Here is a 24465-nt window from a genome sequence, read left to right as displayed (position 1 = left end):
CCTATTCTTGTTTGCGATTTTGGACATAATAGGACATGCTCTAAAATATAGGACATGCTCTAAAATATTTGCGGGGTTACGGAACAGAACTATGGATGCAGACGGCACACGGTGTGCTGTCTGCATCTTTTGCGGCCCTATTGAAGTGAATGGGTCCGCACCGGTTCTGCAAAATTGCGGAATAAGTCATACTGTCTTAACCAGAATATCTGAGAAACTTACCATATAGTGAAAGCGACTTACTTGCTTCATGCTGTCAAGCTTCTAAGTGTTGCATTACACTGGATAAGAGATGTGTCCGTTCGGCAGGAGTCCGACCACCGAGGCCCCCCGCCAATCATAAAAACAGCGACCATGCGATCCCCCATTTGAATAGAGGGAACCTTTTATAAAGATATGGTATGAAATTAATCAGCAAATGGGTTTTTTCCCCGCACAAAATGCCATTCATCGTAGTTGCATTTTGCTTGTTTTCCTCCATTGATGGTGTCACTGTTTGCCGGGTAGTCATCACTGTCTGCTATTGTTTGGTTACTTTCTCTCCTGCATACACACAGGACTTCTCTGTTGGGCCTCTGATGGCATCTGGTCACACTGTAAGGTAATATAATAGATGACACATTTCCATCTTGGGCGTCTGTGGTGTTAGTTGTAATGAGTGCACCTCCCCGTGTAACATACTCTATTGTTTGTTTGCGTCCTTCCTAAAGTAATGTGGCGTGTGTGTGCTCAGAGTCAGGCGGCTGCCTTCTTATAATAAAGGTGCTCTTGACATTTGGCCGGATAGTAGACGCCCTGCATAAGTCCGAGATGATTTCTTCAGCCGTTCCTATATACTGTCATTGGGGGGGGGCATCTGATCAGCTGTTTGTGGAGGACGGTGAGCGTCGTGACCTCCTCGCAGTTTACCAAGCTCAGCATTGTCTATTCGATAGCGGCTTCGCTTGGTATTGCAGCTCAGCCCCTTTCACTTGAATAGGACTGAGCTGCACATAGGCTATGTGACGGATCAATGTGACATCACTGGACTAGGAAGAGGCGGCAGCACTCCCCACAGCGCCGCGGACTCTTCATACAGAGGATCGGCAGTGGAGCCGCGAGTCAGATCTCCGCTGATCAAATCAACGAATGACCTATCCTGAGGATAGACCATCAATTATCAAAGTTTAGGACTACGTTGTAGCTATTTCCTGCTGTTCTGTTTCTGCAGCTGCTAGGCAGACAATGCATCTCCATGGTAACAGACAACAAATACACTGTGTAGTCTGATCCTGCAGTCATGTTCCCTTTTATCTGTCCTCTACCTCTGGTTTACCTACCAAACGTACATTAGCTAAAGAAGGGGGCCAAATAGAAGGAAATATGATTGCATATGCTTATACATTTTTTTTTGTTACTATGGAGATGCATTGTCTGCATAGTAGCTGTAGAAATACAACAATAGAAGCAAAAAAAAGTGGACATTTCTAGAGAATTTTTTTGATTTTCTTTTGGCTCTCAGGTTGGAGAACCTTTTTCTCTATCGGTGGGAATTCGGCACTGATCCAACATTTCCAATCTTCTAAATAGATACCTGTAGGTTCCATAAACTGACGTCATAGGGATTTGAAGAACTTTTGATCGGTGGGGTCCAGCTGCCGAGGTCTCCATCGATCTCTGAACTATAGGGGCGGGAGCGCTGTGCCCCTTCGGTTGGGATAAGCCTTGCTCAGTTTTACTTGGCCTAGTGGTGTGTGGACCCATAGGAGGTTTACCTCTGTACACAGCTCTGCTCCCGAGGAGGGCCAAGCAAAGCCAATCGCTGGGGAATTCAACAGCTAGACCCCACCAAGCAAAACTTCTGTCTGGACATGTCATCTGGTACGTCCACACAGGACCTTCTGTATTTTGGTGCAGAGACTCCACAATGAATCCACTGCAAAACACATGCAGATTTTGATGCAAATTTGCCTGTGGTTTTGTTGCGGATTTCACACTCTGCACTGCAATTGGTGAAATTTGCGGTTGAAATTTGCACCATAACGGTACGTCTACATGGCGATTTTGGTGCATTCCTAATGCAGCACTGCTATACTGTGATCTCTGGTCGCACAAGAGCTGTCGCGTCCAAGATTGCCATGTTCACATAATCTAAATTGACATGCAGACCAAATTTATGTGTGGATTGCGTTGCGGCATGTCGATGAAATCTTTTTATATGGATATTCCACAGGATGGGGGATAACTACTATTAGATCAGTAGGGGATCCTACCACTCCATTAACGAAAAGTGCGGACTCCTCTCCTTTGGAGCCTCCTGAAATGAATGGAGCGTCAGTTTGAGCGTGTCCGCAGTGCTGCTCCATTCATCTCTACAGGAGCAGCAGAGACAGCCGAGTACAGCTCTTGGCTGTTTCCAAAACTTCTAGAGAGATGTATCGAGGGGCAGTTTGCATACCCATCCTGCAGCTCCGTTCATTTCGGAGGGCTCCGAGGGTACCTGTTCTTGTGATCGGAGGCGGTCTCCCAGTGGTAAGACCCTTAAAATCTAATAATTATCCTCTATTCTACTGTATTTGGTGCTGTTTTTTTCACGGAATTCCTACTGCGGAAAATCCTCTGCGTATCCGCCACATGTGACCATACCATTGTAGCAAGAAAAGTTGTTAAGGCTAGGGCTAAATGGCGACATGTGTCGATGAAAAGTCGCGCAACGTCTTTTATAATGATAGTCAATGGTTTGGCACTGGGACACAACAGTCGCAAAAAATCCATCCATCCAGGTTGGATTTTTGTGCAACTGTCACAGTTGCAGTGCGACGCCATTGACTTATGGTCATTCCGCACATGTCGCCGTGCAGCCCTAGCGTAAGCGGACGGACCAGTTTGCGCACACGTTCAGATATCTGGGTGCTGATGTGAAGTCTGTTTCCATAGGGCTGTGTGCACATGAGAGCGTGTTAATGATGGTCCGTTTACTGCAGGGTTCTCATTGTGACTGTGGCCAGCCCTGGGTACGCTTGGTCCTCCTTATATCTGATTGATGTTTCTGCAGCCTTGTCCCCCCCCTCCCGTGTAAGCTGAGGTCGCCAAATTTCTATTCCGTCCCTGCAGTCAGAACAGCAAACACTGGCAGCCCTGATTTTATTACGAAAGTGAGAGGCGATAGATGAAAAGTGGATTGTTTCTCCGGACGTAAATCACATTTATCGCCGTGTTGTGTCGGCCAGGCTGAGCTGCAAATAAATAAACCTCTGCTTTACACGAAGGGCATCATGCAAACTATTTTTTGGGGATGGAAGAGCACCGAAAATCGAAGCTCGTTATACATTGTGCAGGTCTCCACTGAGACCAACCTGCTCGGGTTCACAAGGACGCGGGAATTTATTAAAATCATGTTACATCAATTAATCTTTTCAAAGCCGTCTGGTGACTATTAACCCTTTTGATGGGTTTTGTGTATATACAGTTGTTTTTATTGTTGTATAGTAGTTATTAGAACCAAGAAAGGGGAGGTTCAATCTTCTTTTTGGAGAATAGTTATTTTAGCAAATTAGCTCGTCAGCCAAACCAGAGAATCCTCCAAAAGGGAGAGGCACCCACCGGTAGACAGCTTTTTTTGGGGGATTTTGCCCCTCGTTGGTATTGGTTGGCTGGATTCAGGGGTGCACCTATCCTTCTGAGGCGAAAACTGAAACCCCCCCCCCCCCCGCAATGCCAATTTCTTAACCTTACCCCTTTGCCACAATGAAATCGCTCATTGCCCATGTTCCTCCCGCTGCCCCCCTCTTACCCCTACCTGGTGCTGACTGAGGTGATCGCTTCACCTGGCCTCATTGGTGGTGCACCCCTGGCTGGATTAGACGCATTTAAGTCCGGGAAGGGGGTTACTGGTTCTCCTTGAAGGGAACCAGTTGGTGTATTTAGACTTTTCTGGCGATGCTCCAAGGGGAAAGAAGATGCCAATTAGCCCATCTTTGGTCTCTTTATTGAGAACCAGTACCCCCTCCTGGGCTGCACCTGAGACATCATCCAGCCAACCGGTACCCTGCCATCTACTAAAGAGGGGCAAAACCCTTAACCAGCTGTGTACATATGGATCAGATCTAAGGAACCTCGTAACCAGTTCCATTGCTGGCTGTCCCTTGTTTTTCCATGAAGATGAGCATCTACTGAGGTCCTTTACATCTGCTTATCCCCTATCCAAATAAATGGCCCATTATATACAAAGGGGAGTCAAACCTGATAGAAGACATTTCTATTATTTTTTATAGTTGTAGTCAAGTGGACGTCGGTAAAAAAAAATTGTCTTTAAAGACCTTTTAAATAGATGTTCTGGTGAAAATCATATTTTCCTATTTGAATTCCCCTGTGTAATCACAATGTCACTTGTAGATGAAGTGAGGTTATGGCCAGCTCGTCCTCGCTGCTGCTTCCTGCAGTGGGATGGAGTTTACACATTGCCTGCGACATGCATGCTGCTGCACAAGGCGCAGTCTGCCACCTCTCCTGTGCACTAGACCTTTATCCAGCCGCTCTCGTTTAGTGCTCTCATTAAGAGTAACAAAATAAGAGTATTGCAGGTTTGATACTTTTTAATGGCTAACAGAAATAGAAGTAATGATGTTTCACAGTGAGCTTTCGGGACATCACCAGTCTCTTCATCAGGCGTACTACAAGAATAGTCGGTCATCCTTATGTAGGACATGGTGTAATTATTTGGCAGTTTTCCTCAGTACCTCCTAGTTGTGGGTTGTAGGGCACAACCAGAGGTACGCGCTGGTTCTGTTTCTTTTTATTGTATTGGAGAAGTTGACTTCTGGGAATCTTGGGGCTCTTGTGATCTGATCTCCAATTAAAGCAGGATGATAGCCCTGGTGTCCTGGAGAAACAGGAGGTCCCATCGCCACACAATTATAGAGAAGAGGCTACACTTTCCTGTGGCTAAGCATTTCTGTAGCCCAGGACACAATGAAGAACACATGAAAGTTCTCGTATTAAAAAGGTAATTTCAAGAGCCAGAAGAATGTGGGAATACAAATTTATAACACTGCTTGATACTTTGAATACTGGACTGAATTTGTCCCCGGAATTTATGACACCACTACAAGATCTAAAGCGTCGGGCCACCAAGTCTCTGAGATAACATCAATCTGTAAGATAATTAAGGACTCCTTCTCAAGATCTGTTGTTTTTCAAATGTCAATTCATTCCCCCAGGTCTCTGTTCTTATAGTGTGTGTGTGTGTGTGTGTATATATATATATATATATTGCTGTTTCTTTATATATTCTTGTAGTACGCCTGATGAAGGGACTGGTGATGTCCTGAAAGCTCGCTATGTAACATCATTACTTCTATTTTTGTTTGCCATTAAAAGGTATCAAATCTGCAATACTCTTATTTTGTTAGCCATTAAAGGGAACCTGTCATCAACGTTATGCTGCCCATACTAACGGCAGAATAAAGTACAGGCAGGTGAGTTGATTTCAGCGGTCTGTCATTTAGAAGTTAAAAGTAAGTGGTTCCTGAGAACACAACATCACAATCATTGCAGACTGGGCCTGGAAAAGAGTCCCGGTCACCTGAGAAGAGCCCTGGTTATTCATGAATTCCTGCTCTCCCTGCCTACTGCTGATGGCTGACGGTCTTCTACCAAGTTTTCTCCCTTTCTCTCTAGGAGAGAACTGCCAATCATCAGCAGATGGGGGAGAGCAGGAGATTAGGAATAACCAGGACTCTTCTCAGGTAGATGTGACTCTTTTCGAGGCCTGGGCTGCAATGAATATGATGCTGGTTCTCAGCAACCACTTACTTTTAGCTCATGAGTGACACACCGCTGACATAGCATTTCTGTCACTAATTTATGCTGCCCTCTGTGAGATCAGCATAACGTTGATGACGGGTTCCCTTTAATGAAAGCACTAAACTAGTTTTCTACTGGCTAACACTGTACCAGACTTTTTTCCTTTGCTCTCAATCTTGGAATGGTCTGTAGAATTATAACTTGTGCTAGAGTTACCTGGTGTCACTGGGACATGTAGTAACCAAAGATACTGGCTGTGATTTACGCAGTCTCGCAAGCAGAAGCTAGATTTATTTCTTCTTAAAACTAAAACACTTAACTATTTGTATGGTATGCCTTGTCATGTCAAATGGTGAGGGAACTATATTGACAAGTTCATCCTTCATTTTTCTTCTTCTTTTCTTTGTTTTTAGAGGTCGGATCCACAGCTTCTTGCTCAATTCTACTATGCAGACGAAGAGCTCAACCAAGTGGCTGCTGAACTGGACAGCCTGGATGGAAGGAAGGATCCCCAGAGGTGTACGCTGCTTGTTAACCAGTTTCGTTCATGTCAGGTGAGCTAGTACATTGACTCTAGTGCTTTTATGTCAATAAGCAGAAGTGGAGCAATGCGTCATTTATCCTGGCACAGCGCCATACACACAAGTATGTACACACTGGTATGCACAGCTCTGTAAATGCATTTTAAGTGAAGCTCCATATATAAAAATGCAATCCTACCAGATTTAAAGGGGTTGTCCAGGATTTAAAGAAAATGTCCTGTGAGCTGTACATAGGCACTAAATAAAAAAACATTAAGGGGCACATTTTGTAAGAACAAAAATGTGCCCCTTAATCTTTGGTGCATCCAGCACCGGACGGCTTCCTTGATGTCTTACATTTAGATCATTTTCTACATCTAAAACCGGCGCAGAAAATGGTAAATGAGACGGGTCTGCTGGCCCGTCCCTGCCACGTCCACAATTTTAAGCCATAGCGGCGCAACTAACCGCCTGAAATATGCCTAATTTAGGCGTATTTCAGGATAATAAATGACCCCCTAAATCCTTTGCCAGCTCCAGTGGTCACTGCTCGTGATGACATCGCATAAATGACCACTCCAACCAATCATTGGCCTTGTTGGTACGTGACCACTGAGACCTCAGATTGGCTGCAGCAGTAATGTAAATGATGTTTGAGATGTCATTGCTACGGGGACCATTGGAGTGGCTCTACTGGTATGGTGGGGGAAATAACCGATGAGTACTGTTTTGTTTATTTTATTTTATATTTTTTTTATATCTTGCGCTTGTACATTTTTATTTTATTTTATCTTGCACTTGTGCTTTTGTTAAATTTTATAGCCTGCAACAGGTAAGTTTTTTTCTTTTTTTTTTTACAATTTCAGGACAACCCCTTTTAAATCCTGCATCAGTATGAAACTCAAAAAGTTAGGAGATTTCTGCACGTATTGACTACCTGGAATTTATGTAAAAATTTACATTTTGCAAGTCTCGATAAATCACAGCGCAGTCAGTGTCATCTGCGGTTACATCAGCCACATTGCTTGTGTAAAACAGCTGCTGGCGGTGGGGGCAGCGTGCGGATTTTTACCAGCCCTGCAATTTTTTAATCTTATCATATAAAGTTTCATTGAAAATAATTTACCCTTAGAGGTTGCAAAAGACAACACTAAATGCAAATGAAGTTAGCCAGATGCCAACGAGCTCCCGGGGGCTTTATTATAAAGCTAATTAGAGTCTATAGATGTAAGTATTGCTTGTGTTGTGTTCATAGTTAATTGCGTGCACTGCCAAAAAAATACCGCCCAGTAATGGGATAAACCAATGTTAAGGAAGCTGGAGTTTAAGCCATGAAAGAACAGTTTAGTGCCTGCCGAGCGAGATGCGCTTTCATCATTAACCCCCTGCCGCATCCAAGAAGGAGCCGCCGGTAGATGGGCTAATAGCTGACATCACATATGAAGGAAACGTCTGCATCCGTGTCAATCATCCTTGCAGCCATGTTGGGTAACTACGCTTGATGCTGTACAGGAAAACGTAGATTTGCATAAGATCAAAGATGTGTGGCGCCTCCGGACGGCCCTAGCCTGCCCTCTGACTAGTACTGGGAATTATCCAGGGCCGGATTAAGGTTGGTGGAAGCCTCTGGGCAAAAATAATTTGGTGTGGGCCCCATCACGCATACCCCCGGAAACCTACTTATTGCAGTCATAATGTTAAAAAAACGGTGAAGTAAGTAGTAGTATTTAGGAGCAAGTGAACAGTCAGTCGGAAGCGGAGGAAAAATGGGAGATGTGAGCAACTGTGACAAGGGCCAGATGGTGATGGCCGGACCTCTGAGTCTCCGAAACAGCAGGTCTTGTGGGGGTGATCTTGGTAAAAGTTACACTAAATGCTTCAGATCCCCTCTGCTCCAGAGCCGCCGCTATGATCTTCCCTGCCGCCATGATGTCATCTTCTTCATGACATACATGTGTACCGCAGGTGACCCCTGCAGCCAGCCACTGGCCTCAGTGGTGTACAGGGAGGACTGCAGCAGAGGGGGTTTGACCTAGCAAATAGTTTGGTTATTTTAACACCTTCCCTGCCTGCAACACTGCTCCCACTGAAGTGAATGCTGCACTTACCAACTTCATCCATTAACTTCCAACAGATGGAGCTGTAGTCCTGGCAACAACTTGCTACAGCGGGGGTGCACGGTGCTGGACCCCCGCTGATCAGATATTGATGGCCTATCCTTTTAAAGTGTACAGAGTTTTCAAATAAAGTTTGCATAAAGACTTGGTGTCACAATGTGGTTCACAGTGACATTTTCCGTGTAGGCTGGCTGCATGCACCCTTGCGTACTGGCTGCAGGACGAAATCCTGTGCAGGCTGGTTTCTAGGGGCTTTGTGCTGGCTGCGGGATCTATTTTGAACCGCCTGTGTATGTTTGCTCTCCCCATTGTCTGTGGTGCTGGGTTGGTTGTGCTCTGGCGTACTGGCTGCGGGTGTCTCCGTGTATATCGGTTGCCAGGGGCAACGCCCTTTCTGTATCTGTGTATCCTGTTGTTCTGTGCTCCAGTTCTGATAGGGTAACGCCCCCTGTCTGCTGCGCCTGGGTGTGGCTTTCCAGGTGCCTCATTACCCAGCTATTTGAACCTGTGAGCTGTGGTTCTGGGGGTCCGTCTTTGTCAGCCTGTCAAGTGTCTGTTTGCCGGTTCCTGTTCTGTTATGGTGTTTATGTTCTGATCCGTACCTGCCCTGTCTGATGTATCATGTTTTGTTATCCTGTTCTGCATCTGATTGCCTAGCCGTGCGTAACTGCATCTGAGAGCCTGGCCGTGCTTAACTGCTTCCGATGTATCCTGTCCCATGTCTGTCCTGTAGTGCCTTTTTACTTGTCCCCATTCTGTTCATGTCTGCCTGTTGTTCTGTCCTGCCTTTGGAATAGGGTTCCTGTGTTCCCCGGAGGGGGAATGCCCGTATGCCTATTTTCCTCTTCTCTGTTCTGTGCAGCTCTGCCTGGGGCCGCTTACCTTCTTTTGATTGCGGCGCAGGTAACTGCTTCTGTCTTTGCTCTAGCCTATTCTGTGCCTTGTATCTCTGATCTATGGTTCTCCGTGTATTCCGTTGCTCCTGGTTACGTCTCTGTCCGTGCCCGTATGTTTATGCTTCCTGCCGGTACCCAATTCAGGTACCTCCTGGTCTGTCTGGACCAGCTGCCACTGACACGGTTTACACTCTGGAGTAGCCCCTGGCAACTACCTGCGGCCAAGCCTATCCTCACCATCTGAGGCTCCAGTGAATACCAGGTGTTGCTTAGTCACGCCCCTCCAAAATATTGCCAGTTAGTGGCACAGTGGGTCCACACCCGCTGTTCCATGTAGTGCACCTGTGCGTACGTCTGTATCCTTGGTCTGTTTTACCTGTAAACCGAATCCCTGACACCCGGAGGTCCCCCTAGGGACCCTCGGCACGTGACACTGTGCTTCCTTGTACAATCATAACTTGTGAAGGAACACATCTTTTTTTCCCCCGGCGCCTCCCCCAACGGCACTGACAGGGGGTGCGCCCCGCCTCCATGACAGGAAACAACATGGAAGCTCAAACTTTAAAAGGGGCCTCCTTCCCTTACCTAATCAGTGTTGTTTCCTGTCCCGATTAGCGTGAAAGCTCCTTCTGTGTTCCTGAGCAGGTTCGCAGAAAATTTCAACCGCACGGCCTGGTCTTTTCCCCCCGTTGCCGTTGCAGTGGACCTTCCCTGTACCTCTGGCATAAGTCCTGTTGAAGGCAGCCCCGGGCTCTAGCCTGCATGCTCCGTTGGAGGAGTGCAGGGCATTCTTGCGGCATTCCGATGGGCGGATACTCCCGGAGGTTGGGGAGTCTCGTTCTGGATTGCGGGCGTTGCGTACGTCATGGCACTACAGCGTCACGCACGTACGAACGTCACAGACATCCTTCAGAAGGCCGGGAAATTTAAATTGAAGCCACATTCAGGGAGCAGCAACGCATGCTGTTCCCTTCCTTGCAATGTGGGCTCGTAGTGACCCGGATACCGCCTGCAAGCCCCTGGATGTGGCCACAGGCACCGTCAGCCCGGTAAACCTCCTCTCCTGACTTGGGAAGATTTTGGTGTATGGGTTACACCTATTATCCACCTTGGGTGCCTGGTGTTGGTGTCCATTCCTTGGAAGTTTTCTGAACCCTGTATCATTTCTATTTAAAATTTTGTACGGTAGAGACACCTCCACCTCCAAGGAACCTGGGTGTGATTCTAGTCGCAAAAAGTAATTTATATCTAAAGCCAAAAAATCACTTTGCCCCAAATGTGCTGAAAAAGTGGTGCCTGAAGAATCTCCTTTCTTCTTAGACTCCATGTAGAGTATGATTCGTGAAGAGGTTAATGCTGCAGTGGAGTCTAGGCTACCTCCCTCTTCACCGCAAGCCTCTACGTCTCACAAATCCCAGAATTCCCAGTTATTTGAGTTGGATTTGGATGAAGGGCAGATTGCTTCTGACATAGACTCTGATTCATCTGACGATGGGCAGGGGAGACCAGTTTCTCCCGGAAGATACAGATAGTCTCTTAAAAACTATAAGCGCTTATGGCTATCACTAACCGTTTCAATTGCAGAATGGCTGCTGACATGGAGGGTTCAGATGCTTAATCTGGGGGTGATTGCAGCCTATGGGAGGGTATATGTCAGAGATTCCCACGACATGTCGATATGGCCCCCTTGAGAGTTATGTCCTGGAACGTCAGAGGGCTGGGGGATCCTAGAAAGAGGATTGCGGTGTTCTCCCAGATCCGGTCCTTTAACCCCCAGATATTGGGACTTCAGGAGACCCATCTCACCCCAGAAATGGGCCACAGGTTGAAGAAGCCTTGGGCTCAGCATTTATTTAATGCCTATGGCAGCTCGCACTCTAGAGGGGTCGCCCTACTGTTTCACAGGAGCCTCCGGTGCGAGATTCCGCGCTCGGTTGTGGATCAGGGGGGTCAGTATATTTTTGTATTTGCTTACATCGACAGCCTTCCATATGTGATTGTCAATCTATATAACCCGCCCCCTGCCTCTCTTTCCTTGCTGCAAGCAGTGGTAGGTTTTGTGATTCAATACCCTGCTGCTCGCTTCTTATGTATGGGAGACTTCAATCAGGTGATGAGCGAGGCTGCGGATAGGTTTAGCGGCAGGGCTGATAGAGGTGGGATGGGAGGAGACTCTTCAACCCTTGCTAGGATTTCCCAGGAGATGGGATGGATAGAGGTATGGAGGGCTAGGAATCCCACTGCCAGGGAATACTCCTGCTTCACCCCCTCCAGGGGTGCTCTATCAAGAATAGACTACCTGTTCTGCAACTCCTTAGTGTACACAGATGTGGTAGACGTTAGATATGGTCCTCAGGGCCCCTCTGATCATGCCCCGATTCTGGCTGAGCTGACAATGTCTGGTTCCCTGAGTCCGGGTAGCAAAATGCGGATTCATCCCTTCTGGCTTTCCCTGTTTGGCCTAACGGACAGAATCCCAGATCAGCTGAAGGTGTTCTTTGAGGCCCAGGGAGCTTCCACTGATCCCCTGCTATTATGGGAAACTTTAAAAGCATACCTTAGGGGCTGCATCAAGTCCTCTATATCTTATGTTAAAAAAGAATCACAGCTTAAGGAGGAGGAATTGTTTGCTAGCTGCAAGGTGGCAGAGAGGGCATTTACTGACTCTCCCACGGAGGAACGCAGAGGGGAGTGGTTGATTGCGGGTAGACAGTATATGTTGCATTTAGAAGAGAAGAGCAAGAGGAAGCTGTTTTTCCTTAAGCAACAGGCTTTTGAGACGGGCAACCAGGCAGGGAAATTGCTCGCTCATATAGCGCGTGCCAATACCATGGCCCCGCCAGTCCTTCGTCTCCGGGAGACAGATGGTCGTATAGTGGAGTCGGTTCAGGGCATCTTGCAGTGCTTACACAGCTTTTACGCGGATTTGTATAAATCGGTGGCCACGTACTCAGAAAGGGATCTAGAGGCATATCTAAGGGAGGTGTCCCACCCTCAGTTGAGCAGCCTGGATAGAGGCATTATGGAGGAAGATATCACCCTGGAGGAAGTCGAGAGAGCTATCATGGATTTGCCATCGGGTAAGGCTCCTGGCCCGGATGGCATTCCAGTGGAGGTGTACTCTAGATATAGGGAGATCCTGGGCCCACAGCTGCTGGAACTATTTAGGGCGGTGCACTCCCGCGGATCCTTGCCGGAATCCATGCATGACTCCTCCATTGTCGTGATCTTGAAGCCTGGCAAGGATCCGCTGGACTGCGGATCTTATCGTCCAATTTCGCTTTTGAACCTGGACTATAAAATCCTGACTAGGATATTGGCCAACAGACTGAACAAGGTGATAACGTCTGTGGTACATGCTGATCAATCTGGCTTCATGCCCGGAAGGTCCACCTCGGACAATATTAGGAGGGCGCAAGTGATCGCCCAAATTGGAGCTGCTCAGAAAGAAAAGTGGGCTATGGCCTCTCTTGACACGGCTAAGGCTTTTGATTCCCTAGAATGGCCCTTTTTATCAGCCGTGCTGAGGGAGTTTGGCTTTGGTCCCAATTTCGTTAGATGGGTTGGTATTCTGTATAAGAACCCCTCTGCCCGTATTCAACTCAATGGAGCGTTCTCAGACAAAATCTCTCTACTCAGAGGTACGAGGCAGGGGTGCCCACTCTCACCTCTCTTGTTCGCCATAGCGATAGAGCATCTGGCCATAAGGATTAGGCAGGATCCTGTGTTCCTGGGGGTGAATGTGGATGACAGGGAAGATAGAATTGGGCTGTACGCTGATGATTTGATTCTGTTTATGTCCAGCCCAGACGCATCTCTCCCGAGAGCGATTGAGGTCATTGTGTCCTTTGGGCGTTTTTCTGGGCTGCATATAAACTGGGGCAAATCGGCGATCATGCCGTTATGGGACCACGAATGGCCGGATAATCATTGCAACCTACCTGTAGTGGATAGATTCAAATATCTGGGGGTCATGATCACCAGATCGCCACAACTCTCATACACGCTGAACATTGATCCCTTAGAGACGCTGTTCCAAGAGAAATTTAGAACGTGGGAGTCCCTCCCATTATCAGTTATGGGAAGACTGAATCTGGTGACGATGATACTATTGCCCAAGGGTCTATACTTGCGGTCCCATGACTGCACCCCGATTCCCAGGGGATTTTTTAGGCGCATCCACGCCATGACTGCGGCCTTTGTCTGGGGTAAAGCCAGAAGAAAGAGCTCGCTCCCAGTTCTTCAGAGATCAAAGCTGCAAGGAGGCGCTGCCCTCCCTGACTTTTTCTTGTACTTCATAGCCAGTCAGTTGCGGTTTCTGAAGTGCTGGGTTACCGAGGCTCCTCGGCCTAACGCTGAGGCTTATTTACACGGGCATCTTGGACTTCGCACGCTGTGGCCTGTGTTGGAAGGCTCTAGATCACTACAGCAGAGTGTCCTTCCGATTCATAAATTGGCCCATCAAGTTTGGCAGGCGTCGAAATTAAACTTATATAAGGATCTGCCCAGCGAGATTCCCATATGGGATAACTGCATGTTCCCCCATCTGTCTCGGTTGGAGGGAGTGTCGGAGTGGAAGAGGCATGGGATATGCGCTTTAGGGGATGTGTTTGAGGGAGGGCAGCTGATCTCGTTTTCCCAGGTACAGGAGAGGTTTAGAGTACCGCGTACCCTCTTTTATAGATACCTCCAGCTGCGGCACGCAGTACAGGCCCAATTTCGAGGGGATGACAGAGGTATATCCAAGTACCCCATCATTGGTGTTCTGAGATCCCAGGGTCCTAGAGGGATGATATCGGTGCTTTATACTCACCTGCTGGATTGTCACATGCGGGCGACCCCACTTGCTGTGGAGACCAAATGGAAAGGACACATACCCTCTCTGACTTCTGAGGAATGGGAGGAGGCACTGTTGGCCCCAACAAGGGTATCCCCTTCGATCAATAACAGAATGACACAGCTCTTTATTCTACATTATAGTTATCTGTCCCCCACCAGACTTCACAAAATGGGGAGGCTGGATCACTCTCGGTGTCACAGGTGTAGTGCGGAGGGCGCCAAATTTTGGCATATGATATGGGAATGCCCGGGCATACATCAGTTCTGGGTGTCGATTTTGGAGGTTCTCAAGACCTTGGTCCCTCCGACACTGCGGCTGTGCCCCAAGATGTGCATTCTGGGTATAGTAGACGAGGAATCCTGGTCGCACTACCACAGGATCTTCCTAGAAAAGCGATTGCGCTGCGCTGGATGGGGGAGTCTCTTCCCTCGAGGGGTCAATGGCTGTCGCTGGTAAATAGTGCGATCTCCATGGAAAAAGTGGTCTATAAACACAGGGGGTGCCCGCAGAAGTTTGATAGGGTCTGGTCTGAGTGGTGCTCTTCACCGCTTACTTTGCACGCACCGCGCCCGTAGAGGTTGGTTGGGGTTTGCTTGACCCGTAAGGATCTTTTCCCTGGTGTCTGTCGTGATCTCTGACACAAGCTGTTACTGGGGGAGTCCAATGAAGTTCTCTCACTTCTGTTGTTTGTGTTACTGACGTGTGTGTCTCTTATCTGTATCCCCAGACTTGCGGATTTGCAGCATTTGTGTTACTCTGTCTATGCATTTCTGATAGACCCCTGCGTGGGCCTTTGTGATATCATGTGTATGCCATACTTGTTTTGCTATCCTTGAATAAAACGAGTTTAAAAAATATATATATATAAGCGCTACTATGTACCTGGAGGAGTCTAAAGAAAGTCGTTCCATCCAGGATCAGGACCAGTTTCAGGGTCTAGGAGAAAGGAAAAGACGTGTCTTTCCGATCCATAATAATGTCAAGGCCCTAATCTCAAGGGAGTGGAAGGATCCCGAAAAGAGAGCCCCGATTTACAAACACTTTCAAAAGAACGTATCAATTTTTAACTCTGACTCAGATCTTTGGGATAAAACTCCAAAGATTGATGCTCCAGTGGATATCCCAAAAATCATGAGGACATGGGATTACTTTGTGATCCAATGGATAAGAAGTGTGAGAACCCACTGAAAAAGGGTTGGGAAGTAAATACAGCTATATTCAGAGCAAGCATTGCATCGACCTGTACCGCCAGATCCCTATCTGTATGGCTTAATCAGCTAGAGGATCATCTTGCAGCAGGAACCCCAAGGGAAGCGATTTTGGCCTCATTGCCCATGCTTTAACAGGTCTCAAATTTTCTGGCCGACGCCTCGGCAGATTTAGTCAGGTTGTCAGCAAGATCAGCTGCTATTGCTAATGCTGCCCGCAGGACCGTATGGCTCCGCTCTTGGTCGGGAGATGCTTGTTCGAAAAACCGGTTATGTTCCATCCCATGTGAGGGGGATAGACTTTTTGGGTCAGTGTTGGATGACGTTTTAGAGCAAGCTTCCGATAAGAAGAAAGGTTTTCCCACTGACTGAAATATTTTCATCAGAGACGCTCCTTTCAGAGTCATCATGCACTTAATCCGCTGCTGCTCGTCCCGCAAAACGGCTATGTGAATGGAAAAATAAAAAAAGTCATGGCTTTGGGAAGGCAGGGAGAAAAAATAGAAAATTGCCTGGTCATTAATATTACATGTTATAGTTACTAGAGAGGGGTCGTTGTTCGAGGGAGTTAGTCTGATTGCCTGATTGGAGTCGGGAAGGATTTTTTTTTTTTTTTACCCTAAAGTGAGGAAAATTGGCTTCTACCTCAGTTTTTTTTTTGCCTTCCTCTGTATCAACTTGCAGGATAACAGGCCGAACTGGATGGACAGAGGGCTTTTTTCCACCTTATAAACTATGTTACTATGTATTTAGGGGTTAAAAATGGACGTTGAACCTAAAGCTGTCCGCCTTGCTACTAGTAATTATTGCGGAAAGAAAGTTGAAAACGCTGTTAACAGGGAAAAATAGATTGTATCGAAATGTACTTTAAATAGTCCTTAGGTTTAGGTCTCTTTGCTCGGGCCCCTGGCATTAAGGTGGCTGTAGGCGGGCAGGTATGTCACCATTGATTAGTATGAACAATAAGGGTCCATTCACACGTCCGTTGTTTCTTTCCTGATCTGTTCCGTTTTTTGCGGAACAGATCTGGACCAGTTCTGTAGCCATTCATTTTCAATGGGTCCTGAAAAAAAATCAGACATTGTGCTGTCTGATTTTTTTTTCAGGACCCATTGAAAATGAATGGGTACAGAACTGGTCCAGATCTGTTCCGCAAAAAACGGAACAGATCAGGAAAGAAACAACGGACGTGTGAATAGACCCTAAGGGTTTCCTCTGGGTTCATCTTGCATGTCAGACACACGGATAGGTCATGCCCATGGGCAACGATGGAAAATTGCACAGATGTAGTGTGATACAGTGTTGAGGAATACCTTCAAAATGTGCTCCCGGCTATATTGCCACTGCCTATAGCAGAACGGAGTTCCTACTTAGTCGTCCCTCATGGTATACCCAGTTGTCCATTTATTCATGCATTTCCTGGGCGAATAACAAAGGAACAACACAATGCCAAGGTGCTCCAGCAATGTCATTTCATGGGAATACATGTATTTCCTAAAATGGAGAGCTGACAGCTCCTCTTAGGTTGGGCTCATCACGAAGTCAGCTCTGCTACATGTGTAAATACCGGGATCTCAAATAAGTGTCGTACTACGCTCTTCATGTACATGAATGGTCACTTGGGGTGGGTTCACATCACGTTTTATGCCTCCGTTTGACGTATACGTTACAAAAAAAAAAACATACAAAAACGCAGTACGCCATGTTATTGTATCCTGCACAGTCTGGTAAAAAAAAAAGTATTTTTTTTTACAATGTAACTCTATGGTAAACAGATGCCACTGTATGGCATCAGTCTGAGGCATCTGTTTAACGTATACGTTTTTTGTATACGTTAAAAAGGTTGGGGAAAACATTATGTGAACCCACACCTATCTGCATGATTTTATTTTTTATTTTTTGTACCCCTATCCGTAAGTTATCGATGACTCTCAAAACCGCAGATAACTGATAACCGCGATCATCGTCCAGTCATTCGATTTTATTTCCTTTGTCTGACCGCCTCCGTTATTTCGTTTTTGCCCCGTGACCCATGCTCACTTTTAACGCCTATCATTGTGATTTTGTAACGAGCTCTAATAACACGGGAAGGAAGCGTGAGCTTTGCAGCGAGGCTTCAGGCCTAATGAGCTGAGCCATGTGCTGCCGTCTCCCTGCAAAACCCTGCAATGCCAATAAATCTCCTCCCCCCCCCCCCCTCTCCGCCAAAGAGGAGATCCAGGGGACGGATCGCTAAATATACACCCGATTTGCATTTCTCCGAGCTGCAGATGATAAATCTTTATATTAGTCAATAAATGCAGGAAATGGGTCTTCAGCCATCACGGTGCGCTTGATTTATTCTACCCAAATGCCATCCACTAAAAATTTACACACAAAAGTCGGTTATTTTTAAAAAATATGATAACTCCTGGTATCACGAGATTGATGGCGCTCGTCAGTAAGTAGTTTAATGCATATATTTCAATGGCGAGACGGGCCATAAAGCGATGGGATTGTTTGATTATTGATGCCTGGCTCGTTACGTTGCATGTAGGACGGCTTGCTTTGGGGCTGTCAGTCGTGGCAGCTACTGACGTGGCCAGGAGTGTAAAGCATGTGAAGCCCAGGTTACTGAGAAGAAGCCTCATTTGTGGTGAGTCAGTCTGGATCATCGAGTCATGAAAGGAAGTGCAGATCAGCAGGGACCGGTGCAGGATCGGAACATCGGTGGTGCAGGATCGGTGGAGGTTGATAATGCTTCTTTCTTCAAAAAAAAAACAACAAAAACGGTTTAGTGGGGTGACAGAAGCCCTTTAACCCTTAAAAAATAAATAAAAAATCCTGGAAAATCCCTTGGACACATGGAATCCGCTACTATCTGACATTAATGGCATATCATAATGATGGGAATACCCCTTTAAAAGGGGTTCTCCAGGATTTTCATATTGATGGCCTATCTTTGGGAAATGTGATGACGGTGGGAGTCGACTCCCAGCATCCCAGCTGATAAACTCTACGAAGAGGCCGTGAGTACTGGGGCCTCTTCCTAGGCCAGTGACCGATGAACATGACTGGGGCCTCTTCCTAGGCCACGTGACCGATGAACATGACGTTCATCGGTCACGTGGCCTAAGCACAGCTCAGTCCCTTTCAAGTGAATGGGGCTGAGCTGCAATACCAAGCACGGCCACTATCCAAATGGACGGCGCTGTGCTTTGTAAATTGTGAGGAGGTCGCAACGCTCACCAGAGCTTCAGTGAGTGCTGGGGTTTCCTCAGATAACTGATCGTCGGAGGTGCTGGGAGTCAGACCCCCGATGATCTCATATGGATGACCTATCCTGTGCATAGGTCATCAATACGTAAATCCTAAAGAACCCAGGCAATGTACATCTTCAGAAGCAATTTTTGTTTGATTGCATTTTACTTATTTTTGGCTAAAAATCATATTTTCAATTGGTCTTTATTAAAAATATTGAGCTGTTCTGTTACAATGGTTTAACAGATTTTCTAGCTGTGTGACTGGTACTTTCACTTTCATTTTCTAACCTTATCTCTAAACTACTATTAGGTCATAAACACTTATTTAAGCCACATCCTTATCAGTAAGATAATAACTGAGCTATAATGAGTGTTTATAATGTCAGAGAGCAGAGATAAGGAGTCTGTCTGCTCCTGGTCTGACAGAAAAGACCGAAAATCCACAGGCTGCTCTGTACACATAAAAGGATTCCATATTTTTAATAAAGAGGTTAAAAAGATTTTTAGCTCAAAATAAGTACAGTGCAATAATAAAAAATTGCCCCCAAAGGTGTACATAGCCTTTAAGGGCCCCCATACACAATACAGTATTGTTGGGGGGATTTTCCCGACTCTCCCCCGACAGATGAAAAACTGAAGAATTCCGCTGTGCATTCCATCACAGAATTGCGCTATGGTCCGTGGTAATGGAATTCATAATGCAATTCTGCTTTTACCACCAAACAAGGTGTGAACAAATTTCATAACATGAAATTGGCTCATCTCTAGCTGCCATCTAGTGGTGGGGTATTGTGCACATTTGTGTGTTTTTAAGCTTTCTCTGTATTTGGTGGGGCAGATTTACTACTGCAGATGTCCTTAAATTCTGGCTTTACACCACATTTATTAAGGGTTTTAGACATTTTTTGTGCCACATCTGGCGAGGGTCCGTGACTTTAAGATGAGACAACATACACCAGAATTAAAAAAATTAAAAAATTTTTTGCACAATTTAAGCTAACTAATAGGTAGCCTGACGTCTCATCAGTGATCATATCTTAGAAGCTTAGTCGCACTCTGCTTCTTATCTCTTGGAGTCGGGTTCCCACCCCAGATAATATAAGATAGAAAACTCCAGAGTTTTTTTCCAAGATTAATGATGTTTATTTTACAACTGCCGTATTAATTAATCTTGAATCACTGAGATAGATCTGGAGCATCTTTAGACCGTCAAGTTTATACTACCTACCTAAGCCATATGTTGTTAGGACCAGTAAATAATGATTTAATAATTTAGGGTTGTTCAGGATTATTATTATTTTTTTTTTATATGCCCCCCTCCCTACTCCAGCAAAACCTGAGAAGAGACCTATACTTACCTGCTCCCTGATGCTCTGTACGAGCTCTATGGCCCCCCAAGACGTCTTCTTTGGACTTCCAGCCCTCACTATGCAAACAACGCAGTTGCAAGGAGCCGTGACCCTGACTTGTGGTCAGATAGCTCCACAACTTCCAACTGTGTCTGTGTCTTCGAGACGCAGAGACATTAGTGGACAGACAGCCAGGAATTGCTGTTGCCGAAGAGCGTCCCTTTAACTGTCTCCTCCCGGCCTGGACCTCTGCATCAGTGCAGCACATGACGTCACTGTCGGAGAGATGTTATGTGAGGGTGGTCAGACATGTGACTTCATGTCTCCCAGTCCTCTGTCCCACACCTCAGTCATCCTTTTCTATGTCGGGAGTCAGATTGCACTGCAGGCTCTCATTCTCAGTCACTACAGGGGCGCAGAGTGGTGGCTCTTGGGGGGGGGGGGAGGCGCAGAGTGGTGGCTCTTGGGGGGGGGGAGGGCAGAGTGGTGGCTCTTGGCGGGAGGGCAGAGTGGTGGCTCTTGGCGGGAGGGCAGAGTGGTGGCTCTTGGGGGGGGGGGCAGAGTGGTGGCTCTTGGGGGGAGGGCAGAGTGGTGGCTCTTGGGGGGAGGGCAGAGTGGTGGCTCTTGGGGGGAGGGCAGAGTGGTGGCTCTTGGGGAGAGGGCAGAGTGGTGGCTCTTGGGGGAGGGCAGAGTGGTGGGGCATTGGGTGAACAATAGTATTTGGGGGAGAATATCGGCACATTGGACAGCAGAGTAGCATATGGGGCATAACAACATTTGGACTTGGAGATTTTGGGCACATTAGGGTCAAGGTGACGCATATTCGGGGCATGATATACAGGGGATAGAGTTATGATGACATACCAGTGCATGGCGGCCTGGTCAGTAACAGACTTCTTGAGGCAGTGAGGATTGTTGTATTTTGCTTTAGAAAAAAAACTCTTTTATTAGGGCCCCCAAGACATAACTTTGCTTGGGGCCCCAGAAATGCGTAGTCTGCCCCTGGTTCATCACATGTAAACATGTGCACTGCTGCAGCCAATGATTGGACTCAGCGCTGACACGTTTCCCACTGCTGGGTCACACGTATGTATGGAGGTGTAGGAGGTCTTATGGTATCTTGGCATGCTTCTGATTTCATTTTTTTTTTAGGGGGGGGGGGGGGGATTTTTACAAATAAAAAAAAAAGGCATGTTCCGGCAGATGTCATTCTGCCCTAGAAGCCTTGCTTCCTCACACCGAGGCCCTGTGGTGGCGAACAGCAGAGGAATCTACAGTATGGTTGCTGTATAGCAGGTGGGCAAAGTGTTTAGGGATAGAGTGTAACGGGTCCACAGCGCTGAATCGGCCTGCGATCCCTATCAATCATAATGGCATATGGTGATGCCAAAGCCTACCAATATGGCATCACTTTACAAGATGGGAATACTCCTACATCTTTCCATATGACTCAGTATTGTGTATAATCCTTGTGTTATTCCTACTAGAAGTTTGAATGAATTGCCAACAGTCTGCAAAAGTTAATTTGCGTGTTACCAGTAGTATACAATGAGTGGTGACGGTGTCAGACTGTGCAGGGCGCCGCCCCAGCTGGTAACACCCAGATGCACCTTTATTTCAGACTTCAGGTAATTCATTCATAAACTTCCAGTAGGAATATTAGAGGACTTGCACAATGTAGAGTCATAAGAATAAATGTTCAAGAATTGTTATTACCTGGAGGATATAATTAAGAGAGGAGAGGCGACAGCTCCTCTTTTAAGGGCTAATGGTTGAAATTTGAAATTTTCATAGATTTTTATTTATTTTTTTCTCTTTAGGACAACGTTTTGAACATCATAAACCAGATAATGGAGGAGTGCATTCAGCATGAGCGGGCAAACCGGGATTTCTGTGTAAAATTTCCTGAGGAAATTCGTCACGATAATCTGGCTGGACAGCTGTGGTTTGGCGCAGAGGTAAGCCATCTTTATTCTTACTGGTTTAGGTCGCCCCAAAAATCAGGAGCGTGGCAGAGGCGTTACCTACAGAGCAATCCCACCCACATGGAAACATGTAGATAACAGAGTTAGGGTACTTTCACACTAGCGTTTTTCTTTTCCGGTATTGAGTTCCGTCCTAGGGGCTCAATACCGGAAAAGAACTGATCAGTTTTATCCTAATGCATTCTGAATGGAGAGCAATCCGTTCAGGATGCATCAGTTCAGTCCCTCTTACGTTTTTTGGCCAGAGAAAATACAGCAGCATTCTGCAGTTTTCACTTGCCGAAATGCCGGATCCGGCATTAATTTCCATTGAAATGCATTAATGCCGGATCCGGCCCCAAGTGTACTGGCAAAACGGATCCGGTTTTGCAGTCTGCGCCTGCGCAGACCTTTAAAAATGAGAAAAAAATTAATACCGGATCAGTTTTTCCAGATGACAACCGGAAAGACAGATCTGGTATTGCAATGCACTTGTGAGACGGATCCGCATCCGTCTCACAAATGCATCCGTTTGCGTCCGGATTGCCGACGGAACTGCCTGCCGGAATCCTCTGCCGCAAGTGTGAAAGTACCCTAAGGCCCCGTTCAGATGGGTGTATTGTACCCAGACTAGTCATAGGAATCTGGGGAACCAAAGGTGGAGAGGTGTTAAAGGGGTTCTCCTAGATTAACACTTTATCACCCATCCATAAGATTGGTGATAAATGTCTGATTGGGGGGTCCCACTGATCATGAGAAAGGGGGTCTCTCCCTTTTCAGCAGAGCACCAGTCAAGCATGAACGCTGCCGCTCCATTTGAGACTGCTGAAAAACGCTTACGGTGATTACGGTTTCAGGGCTGTTCACATCACCGTGTACAGGATGTAAAAGCGCAGCACATGACACTTTACCATCCTGCATAAAAGTGCATTAAGTGTATCCGTTAAACGTGGGACAGAAATGTGATGTGAACGTAGCATAATGTAGTAATATAATACTAATAGGGATGAGCAAATTTCATATTTTTAAATTTGAGTTCACGTTGGGGTATAATCTGAATTGCGCAGGAGAGGATTCCTACTGTACCGTAAACCGGACGGATCCGTCATGCAGGCCATAGACTTCTATTATGATGGAATGAATAACGGAAATGCCTCTAAAGGGATTCCATTATGCATTCCGTCATAGAATTGCGTTATGGTCCCTGGTAACGGAATCCATAACACAATTCAGATTATACCACACAACGAACCCGAACTCGAATTTCAAAATATGGAATTCGCTCATCCCTAAATACTAATAACACTGGAGTAATATAATACGAATACTATAGTAGCATAACGTAGTAATATAGTATTAATAATGCTGGAGTATTATAGTAATATGCTAATACTATTGTAGCAGAATGTATTAATATAATACTAATTACACTGGAGTGATATAATACTAATACAATAGCAGCATAATGTAGTATTATAATACTAATTACACTGGAGTTGTATAATACTATGGTAGCATAATATAGTAATGTAATATTAATAATGCTGGAGTATTATGGTAATATTATACTAATACTATTGTAGCAGAGTGTATTAATATAATACTAATTACACTGAAGTTGTATAATACTATGGTAGCATAATATAGTAATATAATAATAATACTGGAGTATTATAGTAATATAATACTTATACTATTGTAGCAGAGTGTATTAATATAATACTAATAATGTGTGTCGGACTGGGGTGCCTAGGGCCCACCAGTAAAATTCATTCTGGGGGCCCACTGTATAGCATCATGGAACCCCTGACTTTGAGAGGGCAGGTCCCTGAGGATGCAGGCTAGCCTGCCGCTATACCTAGAGGTTACCTCAGTCTCCTGATGCATCTGTGATAATAACCAAGCACTTTGTTAACCAATCTACCCAGTCATATATGATCACATAGGCTGGTTGAGGAGCTGTACGCCGCCTTTCTATATGCAGTCAGTGTACCGTGCCATGCACCACTTGTGCAGCAGGTGGGGGATTCGGGGCCCTCGGGGAGGGAATTCACCTGTTTCCCTGTAGGCGAGTCCGAGCTTGACTATAGTAATGCTCATAATATAGAAACTATAATATAGTAATATATTAATAATACCAATAAGGTAATACAATAATTGGATTATACTACAGAAACACAGTAAAGTCAAATAATTATAATGCTAGAGTAATATAGTAATAATACACTGCTTGGCCAAAGAAACCAAAAAAAAGGTCACCACCTGGATTTAAATAAGCAAATAGGTAAGAGCCTCCCAGTTGGTCAGGTCTAGGTTCGGCAATGTTATGTGCCCAGAGAATGAGGTCAACGATTACCTGAATATACTGAACGACCAGGTTATTCCATCATGGGATTTGTTCTTCCCTGATGGCACGGGCATATGCCAAGATGACAGGATTCATCGGGCTCAAATTGTGAAAGAGTGGTTGAGGGAGCATGAGACATCATTTTCACACATGGATTGGTCACCACAGAGTCCAGACCCCTCAACCCCAGTGAGTAT

The 24465-nt window shown here is 46.0% G+C and overlaps 1 protein-coding gene across 4 annotated transcripts in view; it reads left to right on the top strand.

Annotated features, from left to right (window-relative positions):
- ZFYVE28 (zinc finger FYVE-type containing 28) overlaps positions 1-24465 on the top strand; it is a 162468-nt gene that overhangs the window by 74259 nt on the left and 63744 nt on the right. For all 4 annotated transcript variants that reach the window (XM_044295524.1, XM_044295517.1, XM_044295512.1 and 1 more), the window contains exons 2-3: positions 6198-6338; positions 21778-21915. In XM_044295524.1, coding sequence (XP_044151459.1) covers positions 6198-6338; positions 21778-21915 — 279 coding nt within the window. The remainder of the gene's footprint in view (positions 1-6197; positions 6339-21777; positions 21916-24465) is intronic.

Source organism: Bufo gargarizans, chromosome 1, assembly GCF_014858855.1.
Source record: "Bufo gargarizans isolate SCDJY-AF-19 chromosome 1, ASM1485885v1, whole genome shotgun sequence".
Taxonomy (NCBI): Eukaryota; Metazoa; Chordata; class Amphibia; order Anura; family Bufonidae; genus Bufo; species Bufo gargarizans.
The sequence above is the reverse complement of the archived record's forward strand: the minus strand, read 5'-3'. Positions and strand labels throughout refer to the sequence as shown.